This window comes from Schistosoma haematobium, chromosome 1, assembly GCF_000699445.3.
Source record: "Schistosoma haematobium chromosome 1, whole genome shotgun sequence".
Classification (NCBI taxonomy): Eukaryota; Metazoa; Platyhelminthes; class Trematoda; order Strigeidida; family Schistosomatidae; genus Schistosoma; species Schistosoma haematobium.
In genome coordinates this window covers 45,563,923-45,576,887 of record NC_067196.1, presented here as the reverse complement: position 1 = coordinate 45,576,887, position 12,965 = coordinate 45,563,923, and the positions used below count along the sequence as shown (strand labels likewise).

The 12,965-nt window shown below is 39.8% G+C and overlaps 1 protein-coding gene across 1 annotated transcript; it reads right to left on the bottom strand.

The window, feature by feature from the left end:
• Positions 1-48: 48 nt before the first annotated feature.
• On the bottom strand, positions 49-4,568 carry SNRNP27 (U4/U6.U5 small nuclear ribonucleoprotein). The gene is made up of 3 exons (XM_051208813.1): positions 3,946-4,568; positions 782-1,078; positions 49-747 (listed from the first exon to the last, which is right to left on the bottom strand). The coding sequence occupies exons 1-3, from the start codon at positions 3,953-3,955 to the stop codon at positions 551-553; spliced, it is 504 nt and encodes a 167-aa protein (XP_051074217.1). The 5' UTR covers positions 3,956-4,568; the 3' UTR covers positions 49-550.
• Positions 4,569-12,965: the final 8,397 nt, after the last annotated feature.

The following is a 12,965-nucleotide window of genomic DNA, read 5'->3' as shown; positions in this document are numbered from 1 at the left end:
ATCCTTGCCAAGGTGTGGCTTGGTAGTTTCGAATAAATTGAGCTTTGGGTAGATTGTTATAAATAAATTAATATATTTGTAATATCCCAATGAGCAGGGAAATTAGATTTTCTGATGTTTCGTGACTCAGTGTAAGCCACTTCTTCGGAGAACAAATAACTCATTGTGATGTTACAAATATATTAATTTATCCTTGATATAGTTTCTACATAATGATCGAAATCAAATGAACAATTTCTGTAAAAGAATCTAGCCTTATTTGTAATTGCGTATTTTTAAATTGTTGGTTGAGCTTCGAATGCTAGATTGCCTTTTTTTTTCAAATAACACTTGCCCGAAAAGCGAAGTATGATTTATTCTTAGCAAGTGTTTCACCTTGCAACGCAACAAATACATCTATTATACCTACGCAGCAATTGGCCCTTCTTACTTTGTGAAATACACATTACAATTTTTGTAAATGTACGAGTTATACTTCCTATCAATACATCTCGTTATGTTGAGTGCGTTTTGACAGGCTTTATGAGAATATATACAAATATCATAATGTTTAAGCAACTGGATCGAGCGGACGATTGAAACCTCCACGACGATTCATGTACTGACGATACTTTCGCTGTTTTGCTATGTTTGCCACATAAACACTGTTACCAATAACATGCTTTCCTTTTGTTGTGCCGAAATTGCAGAAACCCATAGTGCGCATCATTCCTGCCTCCTCTTCGGTTACAGGTTCAGTTGGTTCTGCTAAAAAGGTGATGGAGCTTCAAGAACAACCTACCCTCTTCATACTCCACGGTTTCTGTTTCAGCTGTAGACATGGGGCTCCTAGAGCGTGTACGACGCTTCCATCTTTCGTCGTTATGATTTTGTTCATGTCTTCGTCGACTATCACGGTCTCTGCGTTTTTCTTTTTCATGTCGGTATCGGCTTCTTTCTACATCTCTTTCATCACAATCGTATCCGTGGTCGCGATCTCTTCGATGGTAGTCTTCTCGGTGTTTACGAGAACGCTCACAATTATCATTACGATCCCTGTATCGGTCATGAGATCTTGATCGAGGGCGTTTGTCATAATCTGTAGATACAAGAAAAACACTAGATTATATGTTATGTGACCATATTCCAGATTATATTTGTCTAGAATTATATAGAAATATATAATGTCTTAGAGGGCAGTTGAACTTAAAGTGATTCCTGACTTTAATTTGAGTGACCACAGTCTTTTCGATAAGAGAGTGAGATAGGGGGTGTAGAGCCTGGACAGCTTTGTAAGTGCAAAAGGCCTACTTAGAGAAAACACAAAACACGCCAAACTCAATTACTTGTGGATTAGAATACTAGAATCGAGGGTCTGAAAGTTTGATATTTTGCGCTTCAAAATAATATCAGGACCGATTACAATAAATATGTCAATTTAATAGTTGTATTCATGAGTGGATTTAAGCTAGACCACCACTGAAAACATTGGAAGGTCGACTTGTCCTAGTATGGGACTCCTCAAGATGTATTTCCTGGAGTTCTAGTGAGAAGCCGCGATCAGTGGAGTTCAACCGTTCTCGTTGTGAGGCGGTTACTCACCGAAAACTGGTGGACGGTCGCGCAATATCGTGGATTGGTTAGAGTTACACATTAACACCGTTGGTTGCCGCGTCAGTGGTCTAGACATTAAGCGTTCGTGCGCGAGATCTAATGTCCTGGGTTCGAGTCCCACGTGCGGGACCGTGGGTGCACACTGCTGAGGAGTCCCATACTGCGATGAAACGTCCGTCCAGTGCTTCCAGGTTTTCAATGATAGTCTGGCCTTCATCGACTAATGAATCCAACTATTAAATCAATACTATATCAATGTAAGGGCATTTCTTGATGCTATCCCCATCAAAGTTCAATATGAATACGCAAGTGACGATATGTTATCCAAATTCATTTTTCGAAAGCTTGCACAAATATGGTAGTCCGTATAACCATGATCGTTAAGTTTGCAATATTCAGATGGAAACGGAGAAGTGATATAAAATTATTCTTACCACCTGCTTAACATATAGCGATAATGATGCACAAGTTCGCGTTTCCGTCTACAGCCCTGCTTGAAAAATTCTAAGAGTCAATATAAATGACTATTTTGAAGTACACATGTTCAAAATAAACTTGTTATATTCGAAGAGTCACAAGGTGTCACCGAAACTACGTCGTCTCCAAAAATATAATTTGGGCTTCTGAACTCTACTTCTTAGTGATGAAATTGATATAGTCTATGACTTTTTGGACTCAGGTAAATACACGTTGAAGTAAAAAAGAAAGAACGCTAACGTCAAGCTAATGTTCTGAGTGTATCAACGGGAATAGTTCAATGGAATCAGTAGGTTCGGTTGATTAATAGACAACGTAACATTATGATTGGTTTCGCGTGCACGACAAAGCTTATGAAAGGAGCGAGCTGTTTGAAATTCATATGCTAAGAACAGAGCCTAAAGATGAAGTTTGCACTGAATCTGATCAAATATTTGCAAAAACTAGTCCCGAAACAATTAAGCTAAGGAATTCGCTTAACTGACTAAAGAGGCTTTTGTCAATCAGTGAGTGAAAATGTGATTCAAGTGCCGACTGGAAAACTGGCATGCAGAGAGGCGCTACACAAAATTGACGGTTGTTCAATACAAGTTAACTTGTGTTTCATACATAAAACCACTCTTGGACAATCCCAACTAGTTAACGCAAGTGCGTCAAAATATGCCTGCATGGGTGGTAGACACGCAAGTTTGAACAGCCATTCCTATTCTTAGTTCATACCAAAGTTGAGTAATCAATTAAAGAAGGCCAAGGCCGAACGCTACTCGCTTTAGACCGTCTTAAAATGGTACGAGCGTTATTAATAACTACGCAAATGTAGAGAGATACACAAGGATCACTGTCTACTCAAATCGTACAATACGAATTGGAGGGAAATATATATCTAGGTTGTAAGCATTTGTTTGAATCAGAACCAATTCTGAAGACAATTTCTGGTGACCGTGTTGTTATACAATGGAAGACCCAGGCTCTCCCTCCGAAGTCCTACAGTGGCTTAGTCATAATATGTAAGGTATCAAGAACTAAAATGTGAGTGGGTACAGTCTTCTTTTAAGCGAGTCAACATGACTGTGTGATTACAGAGGGAGAGCATACTTCTAAGTGAAGTGATAGCTTAGTGGTTAAGTCAATCATTAGGTCGCCGCTTTTATCTTAGTAATCTAGTAGTACTATTGGCTATTAAACCAAATGTAAGAAGTTGACTACACTAAATCTGCACTTGACATTGGGATAGAAATATTAAAATATGAGAGGGAGTAGAATATTCATGTACTTATTACCGAAGTGATAGTATATCAGACATTTCCGACCCGGAAAATGCAATCTACACGATTAATTATCGATAATAAAAGGGTGAGACTGTAATTTATGGAGGAACCAATCAGATTTACGATAACCATTCTAGACGCGAAACTAATTCCGTCATTTGGTTAGTTTTGGCATTATAACTGACGTCAGCTCGTGATTAAAAAGCTTTATTTAATTCCTAACTTTAACTATCAACTTAAAATATTAACCCTAATTCCTTACACTTGTTTATAACCCTCATACTGCCGTAGTATGTAGGTGGATATTCTCAAGGTCTGTATAGCGTCGCTCAGAGGTCATCCATAAACTAGTCTCGCCGGTAAAATACTAGAAGGTAAAAGGAGAGCTTATTGATAAGACTGTAGTTCACATGTTTTGAAAATCTGAGTGCCATACACAGCTTTCAATTTTTTCGTTATAAAATACATAAACACGAACTCATTAAAATGACTGAGAACTGCAACCTAGCACTTGAAAATGAGATGTATAACTGAAGTCACGTTTTTTTATTTTATCCCAAGACTTCACGATAGTATAAGGAGACCACTAAAATATATTCTAACACACCTCTTGGCATCCTATTCCACAATTTTTTTCCTTGGCGGGTCTCTGAAGGTCAATATCCCTAAATGACTCATCTGATTCAAATAGTTGTGAACGATATAGAAGATGCAAATGATATTATTAAGTAGAGGCCTAGAAACATGAAAAAAAGGTGAACAACTGATAATATGTCCAATATCCAAAATCGTTGACACGAGCTTGTATAAACAGATTGATTTCTTTGCAATCTTTTCTTGTTGTTTCAGTACTGTTCCAGTTATTTGGTAATTTCTAATGGGCGGTAGGCAAGCAACTCGATGATATTAACTCCATTCAGTTTTGTCGGCTTGTATATTTTGCAACTCGAGTGCATTTTACTCTGGACTGTAGGGTTTCTGGTTACCAGAACCTATCACTGATAGGTTGGTTGATTGTTCCGTAAAAGTAATAAAGTGAAAATCCGAATGTTAGAAGATGGTTGTTTCAGGCAATAAATAAATCAGCAACTTAATTAATTGGTGATGTGGACATTGTGAAAAGACCGAAGTTTTCGAATAAAAGGAGAAACGAGAAAAACAATAAGCGAGATACGATGTAGTTAATGATATGTAGTAATGTTAACAGTAGTTGAATTATGAGACACATCAGGCACAGTCATTCTAAGTGGGAGACTGACACTCTCAGATCATCGTTTATTTTTCTACCACTCTTAACGAACAATCACGTGTTGGAGCATGTCTTCGTAAGCTTTATTCTTTGTCCCTATCACCCACTCAGTTGCCTATCTTTGTCCTTGGTCCAAGAGATATATGTCTATTTCGAAGAGAGATTATTGGACAGAACTGTAGACTTCAGAATGGAGTTTTATGTTTCATAATGAGGTAAGGACACTAATTCAGTGAATATGCCAAGTTGTCATTGCTTAAAGCACTGAGTTCATTTTGCATTGCCTGCATTTCCGGTGTATTTTGAGTTGGTGTCCAGGTTCTTTGTGATCATTAGCTACAGATTGTACTCTGAAGAAACAAACGGGGGTAAATTTCCATAAAGGACCGTGAAGCTCCTGATGTCGAGACCCTGCAACTTATGTGCACTCTAATTATCCTAAGACGAAACATACTATACTTTAGGTAGTTCTGAAACTAAGATAAAAGTGGATTAGTGAAACCTATCTTTTCAACGTTTCATGTTTCAGATTGGCCCGATAAATTCAAATCCAAATGAAAGTATTTGTTTTCCCAGTTTACGTCATAGACCTTTTACATTTTTATGGAGGCACTTGATGACTTATCACCTGCTGGTGGATTCTAGCGGGACAAGAGTCCCTGTTGTCCTGCATCGCCAGTTGTTGAAAGAGGTCAAACGACAATGAGATTTGTCATTTTCAGCTGCTCCCCTGATTTCTTTTCGATCTATTTGCCCCTTAACATCTGACGTGACTTAAACCATTCTTTGAGCCTTACTAGGCCTAAAGAGCCGAAATAAGATAATCTCCGTTTCTAAGGTTTATAGCTATCGAACGCGGAGATTTATTGTTTACCGACCCTGGAGGTTAGTTGTGCTAATTGTTCTAGTGGTGTGAAGGTCTATACTTAGTGTTCTAGTATGCTTGCTGGTCTCTTAACGGTATTTCTTTCGGCCCACGGTTTGTTGCATCTAGCGTGTGCTGAATCTAAAATTACTCGTTATGGGTGGAGGTTTACTTTCACTGCATTCTAGCTCTGGCACTGATGGTCAATCGTGGTTGGATTTGCATTCATTCCAAGCACTGTACAAAATATTTCACATGGATAAAAGACTGTCCTACTTTCTATTAAATTAACCTCTAGCAGTCGAGCACTAAATAAAATCAGAACTCTTTATCCAACGTCTTTATACTCAATGTTTAGCGTTTTGTGGGCTTAAGGAAATCTCGAGTCTCTTCATGAATATGCCCCATAATATGTTTATTATCTTGGAATGATGAGAGATTCTAGGCCAGGACACCAAGTTGTTGCTCACAAATTCTACCAAAAAAGTATGTATCGCAAGCATTTTATTTAATGGATGAACTTTGGAACTTGCCATGGTTTATTCAAGTGATTATTTATTCAAACGGTTCAAGTTATACTGGACGGAACACTAGTAGCAGTTGCTTAGTTGACATGCCTATCTGGTCGTAGGGGATCACCAATGCCTCCAGGTGGGCACCAATATATAATGACAGTTAAAGCCGAATTTTTAAATGAAATTATGGTTAAATACTGTATTAGATCTTTAAGAATATGTCAAGTTTTCGCTTGAAGGACTTCTGGGAAGTCATTTTGATCACCTCAGTCTGCAGTGAGCTCCCGAATCTGTGCACCTGCGAAGAGCAAAGTTTGTGTCTACAGTCCATCCGGCAATTTTGTGCCTTGAATATACGGGTGTTTCTCTCTCTCTTACTGAAATAAGGTCAACATTTAAGAGGGGTTGTTAGGAGTTTTTAGGACGCTATAAGTTGTTAGAAGATCACCTATTAGATGCCTATACTCTGATAGTAAATATTCAGTGGTCAATTTTGAGCCCTAAAACTGAGTTCGCGTCTCGTCACTGATTACATTCCAGTGTATTCTTATTATTTCGAAGTGAGGGAAAACACTGTATGTTCATACTCTAAATGTGTTTTAATGAATCTGCCGAAGTTTTGCTATCAAACTGCCCGAAAATGCTCTTCAACGTTGCCAGTTCAGGGTCTGCTCCAGTGATATTTTTGTTTAGATCTCTTTCAACTCGGGACATCTCTACAGAGCGGTTGGCCAGTTTGAGTGAGACGTATATCATCTACTTCACCAAAAATGTTTAAGAATTCAAGATGTAAGACATCAACCTTCCCTCTGCCATTAAAGGTGGTATTTTATCCGACCACAGCTGTCAACAGGTTTGTTGTATTGGAGTAACGTTTCCTGAAGCTGCGCTGTTAGGGGTCAAAATATGTTTATAAACAATAAGTAGTCACTTAGAACGTCGTATATATGTGATGTAATGGGCGGTGTATAAAATGTGATACTGATACCTAATGTGCCACGCTCTAAACCAACAACTTGTAGAATTAGGGCCTGCTAAGTTATCAGTAACGCTAATCTGTCACGATGTGACTACCTTATCGATAAGATCTCACTCGAAGACACATTGTTGTCTACTCTGACTCGTTTTGTTATAAGCATCACCAATATATGGTGGAGAACACATTTAGATTAGAGACAGAAAAATATATTCAATATGAATAGAAACGAAAAGCTACACAAGAATGACCACGCCTGCACGGCTGAGTCATGCCATCCCATTAGATCTCGAATAATTAGTCCCGCGTTCTCCATTGTTGACCTTCTTTTCATGTTAATTGTTAAATATCTAGTTTCTCAGTTATCTCATGTTCAGCTTTGAGGACAATGTGGTTAGGGCAAATACCACTACAAACATGCTGCTTAAGCAAGAACAAAAGAGTGATTGAGAAAGTGTATTGGTCCACCGAACAAAATGTTCGAAAACTCACTCTAACCCTTAGAAAATTGACCGATTTCTTCCCATTAGGCTAATTCTGGTTGGCTATCCATATCAATAAGGGAATCTATGATTTTTGAGGGTGTTGAGAGAAGTGCAGACGTTCACTAGCCTCAAGAACAACTGCGTTGGCCACTGGATATTAGTTCACGTTTTCTAGGACGGTGCCTAGGCTTGAGGAATGTGGAAACATCAAACCAAGCTGTTTTCAGAGGTTAAAGCTGCTCCTCTCGATTTAGAATAATGCACCATATCTGAGCCGGGAGAAATGCCCATGTTTAGGTGCTGCGATTTGTGATACATCAGGTCAGCTCACAGGCTCACTCTTGACAGACCTGTGGAGTTGCAGGTGGAGTTCTTATCGCTGTAATTTTTATGTGACAGTTGAAGTGGTGGTGGGTGGCGTTGTTGTCGTGTGGTTGAGTCATCAATACATGACAGCCAAGAACCCTTAGTTGTGACTTGTCGAAGGGAGACTTTGTGACGGAATAAGCTTCAAAGTTTGGAAATAAGTTTATCGATTCACGTTATTTATTACTGAAGGGTTTCTTGTCTGGTTGCCTTTATGAATAGACTGCTTGCCTGTTTGAGCTGCTGTTGTCACTGGTTAGTTTGTATTCCACTCAATGGCGTCTCTACGTATTAACGTTTGATGGTATTATTTTTTTTAACCACACGTTTCTTATATATTTCGAGGACCCATTGCGAGACAGACTAGTTTGTAGCACATAACATTACGTTCAGTCAGAAATCTCAATGAGCATTTACATCAAGTTGAGGGTAAACTTTCCAGTCTACCTGTTGTTGGTCTTCTTGTCTAGCTGACACATAAAAACGACTGAACTTTCAACGCTTGTTGCCAGCAGAATGTTTGAAATCACTTATGCTCATTAAACCAAAGGCTTTGGCGGTAGGATCGTGTTTACTCAGGCGAGCCAAGATTGAGAAGCTGTCATTTAAGAATCCTTCGTTGGTAAATATGTAGTTCATGTGTGACAGCATTTCCATACCGAGTTGCTAAATTGACATTTCCGAAAAATGCATACATTTATTGAGATGAAGAACCGAGCACCAGTAGATTTGTCACCTCAAACGTACTTGATTTCAGAGAAATTGATTTCGAGAAGTTTTAGTTAAACGTAAATCAAGATATGAATGTATCAGAAAGAAATAGAGCTGGGAAATGTTTCCAGTATACGACTTTTCTACTAGGGCTAGGAGCTGGGTTTCATGTAGACGACTCTAAGTAGACGTCTGGAGGTGTTAGATAATTCCATTCATGTAGGTTTTTAAACTCCTGAGTGTACAATTGGCGCTCTGTTAAGCAAGATCGTAGGTACAGAACGGCTTTGAATCACATTCCTGTCCTCCTTTCATTGGGACGTAAACGGATCCCGAGTATTTCTAGCACTTGATTCTTAATCTGAGATGCCATGTTTAAAATATTCATATCGTATTACTGTTATTAGCGTTATCCAGTTCACGCAAAGTATCCACTTTGTTCCGTAAAGTCGCAGCGTTCGTATACAGACATTTGATTCCTTCAATTTGAAACAGGTGAGATTCCTTATTCTGTTCTTTTACGATGTTCTTGATGAGACTGCATCCAGAATGTGCTATGTTAAGTAGCATCTTCACGTTCCGTACTGTTTTCAACATGCAACTGGGGAGCACAACATCCTCTACATCAGGAGTGGCAGTCAGCGTTACGTGAAACATAATTGGATGACTTTTATTTTCAGTACCTTTCTCACGGGCAAGCCATGTAATCGTTGGGATGTTTGGGCTAACGTCTTTATTCTTCTCAAAATATCTCATCGTTACTGTTCCGCAGACTGAGGAGGTCGGAGCTATCTTTATGGACCATAATTGTGAAAAAATCTCTCCTGGACGTGCGTGCTTTCGCAAGTTTCCGAGAAATTTAAGCTTGGCATCCTTTTTATGTGATAGTTAGATTTTGGTCCAGATCTCCGTGTTTTTTGTTGGCTGTTCAGATAGTGTTAAGGGTAGGTCGCAGTGTCGATGCGATAGTTGGTTTGTTTAGAGAACCTGGTCTGTTTAGCACTTTCGACGGTGACAGTCGGTCGTTCTCAGTCGTGTTCAGGGAGGTTCAGTCACCTACACTACAGTTGCATTTAGAGAGTCTGTTATGGGGGTTGAAGTTTATTGAGAGGGTCTAACACCGTCCATGTTATGAGGGGATTGAGTTCTGTCATATCCTTACTAGTGTTATTGTATACTCCATCGATACTGAGGCTATCGTAACTCCTCTTCTCAATCTTACTGCTCGTCTTTATTCGATTATCGGTTAAAAACCTGTCTTTTTTCATAGTTGCTGATGATGTTTCCCTTAGACCTGTGAGGAGTATGATAATATTGCTCAGTAAATCCTCTTCATTCATGTTGCATGAGCCACATGTCCATCTACGACCCGACTTACTTAGTATTTTGCAGGCAGTTGCTTTAAGGTCTGTACATGATTCATGAAAACAACCTTTGCACTTACCGTACGGCATACGACAGGTAATAGCAAAACAGTATCTAGGTCGCCTAATACTAAGCTGACATAAAACGATGCGCAGAAATTAACTCAGATAATACTAAAAAAGTAATTTACTGAAAGTTAGGCTCAGAACAAGTCCTTTGAATCAAAAATGATACTTTTTATATGTAAGGATAGCAAAATCAGGGCGTTAGAAGTCAGTCCTTGATAATGGACAGGAATAGTTCATAATGAATTTCTTCTGGAACTAATGGGTTAGAACAGTCAGTCATTAGTAAAGGGAATGATTGAAGATGGGGATTTTAAGCAATGTTTTACATCACGATCACATCTCCTCGATTACATTTGTAGTGCACAAGTTGCAAAGTTACAGCCGGTCATACTATGGCTCCTTGAAGATTTTATTTTTCATTTTCGACTCCTATTGACGTTATGGGAAGAAAACAGTTAAATGACTTAGACTACGTAATTTAGGTTCTTCACTAATTTCTTATGACTGGTTACCTTATTGAATAATAAAAACTTTATAAAAATTAGTAAGTGGTTATGTTGAAATAGCCAATAAGTTTATGATTACACTTATGCCATAAGGGACTTGAAAATGTGGTCCTCAATAACAACGTTGATATACGAATAGGGTTTTATTGTTTCAAGAAATTGCTCATATTGTATTCGTAAATTTATTATAAACAATTCATATACATGTGTATATATAAACACAGATAAAATCAACTTTTATGGATAGTGTAAGCTTTGGTTTCTTACACGCTGGTGAGGATGGGTTCGGGCCTAGATAAGTTAAGTACAAAGTCCCTGTAATGGTATGTAACGAGATATATTATTGATATGATCTCATTAACATGTTGATGAGATGATTCAATTGCGTTATTTCTGTGATTCCTAGTTCATATCACCATTCAAATAATTTGAAACGTTATAGAATCTCATAGACCAAGGATCACCAAAACCTCCTTCAAAACAAAGAAAGAGGGCATTTCAATGAACGTCATCCAATGCTATGCGCCTACCAACAACTACAATGAAGACGCTAAAGATCAATTCTACACTAGGCTGTAGTCAATCGTTGAGAAGTGTCCAACAAAGGACTTGACCATTCTGATGGGAGATTTAAATGCCAAGGTTGGAATGGGCAACACCGGATATGAAGACATCATGGGACGACACGGACTGGGAGAAAGGGACGAAAATGGTGCGAGATTTGCAAACCTATGTGCCCTCAATAAACCGGTTATAGGTGGACGATGCAGAAAGTGACAACCAAGAGAGGAGCTGATATAGCCTAAGATAATCACGTACTGATCGCCAAAATGAAATTGAGACTCAAGAAACACTGAACAACGGTGCGGACAACATAACAAAAGTTTAATACGACGTTTCTTCAGGATACTGATAGACTCAACGAATTCGAGAGAGTCCTCAGCAATAGGTTACAGGTCTTTCACGATCTAATCCATGAAGAGGGAACTACTATGGAGAACAAATATAAGGTGTTATAACTTGTGATCCTAAGTGCCTTGTTTATTGTATAACGCAAGGATACTGTCAATCAGAGGGCAGCGAATTATCGATCGAACCAGTGATGCATAAAACACGTGAGAGCAGCCTAGAGTGCTGATTGGTCTCGCATCCTGTCTCGCCCAGCCAGTTAAGTCCAGACCCGACCGTTGTTGCTACCTTGACGTGGTGGTCGGGCTTGCCTATCGTGATGAAGCGACCGAGCTATACTGGCTGGAACAACTGTTCCTCAAGGTCCTACCATGTCAGACAGGTCGGTTGAAGAGCGGTAAGACTAAAAGCAACAAACCCAAGGTCCGAAGGCGAAGTCGTACTGCTGACTGTACAGAGGTGTGACAACAGTAAGGTGTTTCCTTCAAGCAACCAGCATGACAGCGATGCTGCCTTCCCACAAGGAGGGGTGGGGTTAGAAAAGGTCGACCGTAAAAATGCACACCTCGCCTTATCCCACGGATATCCGTCTCCGGCAGTAAGGTCTCAATAAGTATGGGGCTAACACGAAAATTACCCATAGAAAGGTCGCGTGTGACCGATCTCAAGCAGTTGTCCCCTGGGCACTGCGGTCACGCCCCCAGGTCACTAAGACCACACCGAATCCAATTTCCTTTTCAGGTACCTCCAGAAGAACCCTTCCACGGTGTGGGCAACCGGGAAGTGATAACCGCCCTCATACCTCTAACAGCACTCAAGACCACTGTATTCATAACCAACCTCCGTCTTCACTTTCTATTATTCCTCCTACATCGACTTTCAACTCTAAATTTCCTCTTTCAGCTTCCTCCTCAAGTGTCACCATAGCCAACGATTCTAGTGCTCAAAACACTGTCCCATGTCTACTGAAACCTCGCTGCAAACTACACATTGGAGCCTTCAACGTACGCACCCTATGCCAAATCGGTCAACAAGCTCCCTTCGCTAGAACCCTAGAATCTCGTACCATTGGTGTATGCTGTGTCTCTGAAACACACATACAGGATCCCAGTGTGGTCATTCCCTTGACCTCACCTCGTCAAAACGGAGAGCCAACGAGATACACCCTCCGTGTATCTCGTGACCCGACGGCCAGCTCTCGTGGACTGGCAAGAGTAGGCATAGCACTAAGCATGAGGGCGGAACAAGCACTGTTAGAGTGAATCCCCGTTAACAGTCGTTTATGTGCTGTTCGGCTAAACGGCTCCGTAAGAACTCGGAAGGATAGGGACACACGTCGTTGCCTTTTTGTCGTTTCTGCCTACGCTCCCACCGAGTGCAGCTCAGATGAAGTAAAAGATGAATTTTACAGAAAGCTATCTGAACTTCTTCAGAAAGCTAAACGTTCAGACATAGTACTCGTAGGGGTGACTTTAATGCCCAGACAGGTAATTTAAACCAAACAGAAAGGCATTTAGGTGGGTATTTCAGTATTCCGGTTCACCCAAATCAAGTGTAAGTCAGACTATTTCGGAAAAAGACGACACTCATCTGCTCTCGGTCCAGACGTTTA

Coding starts and splice junctions, on each gene's coding strand:
- SNRNP27 (XM_051208813.1), bottom strand. Junction 748..781: donor AACCGTGGAGTATGAAGAGG/GTAGGTTGTTCT, acceptor TCACCTTTTTAG/CAGAACCAACTGAACCTGTA.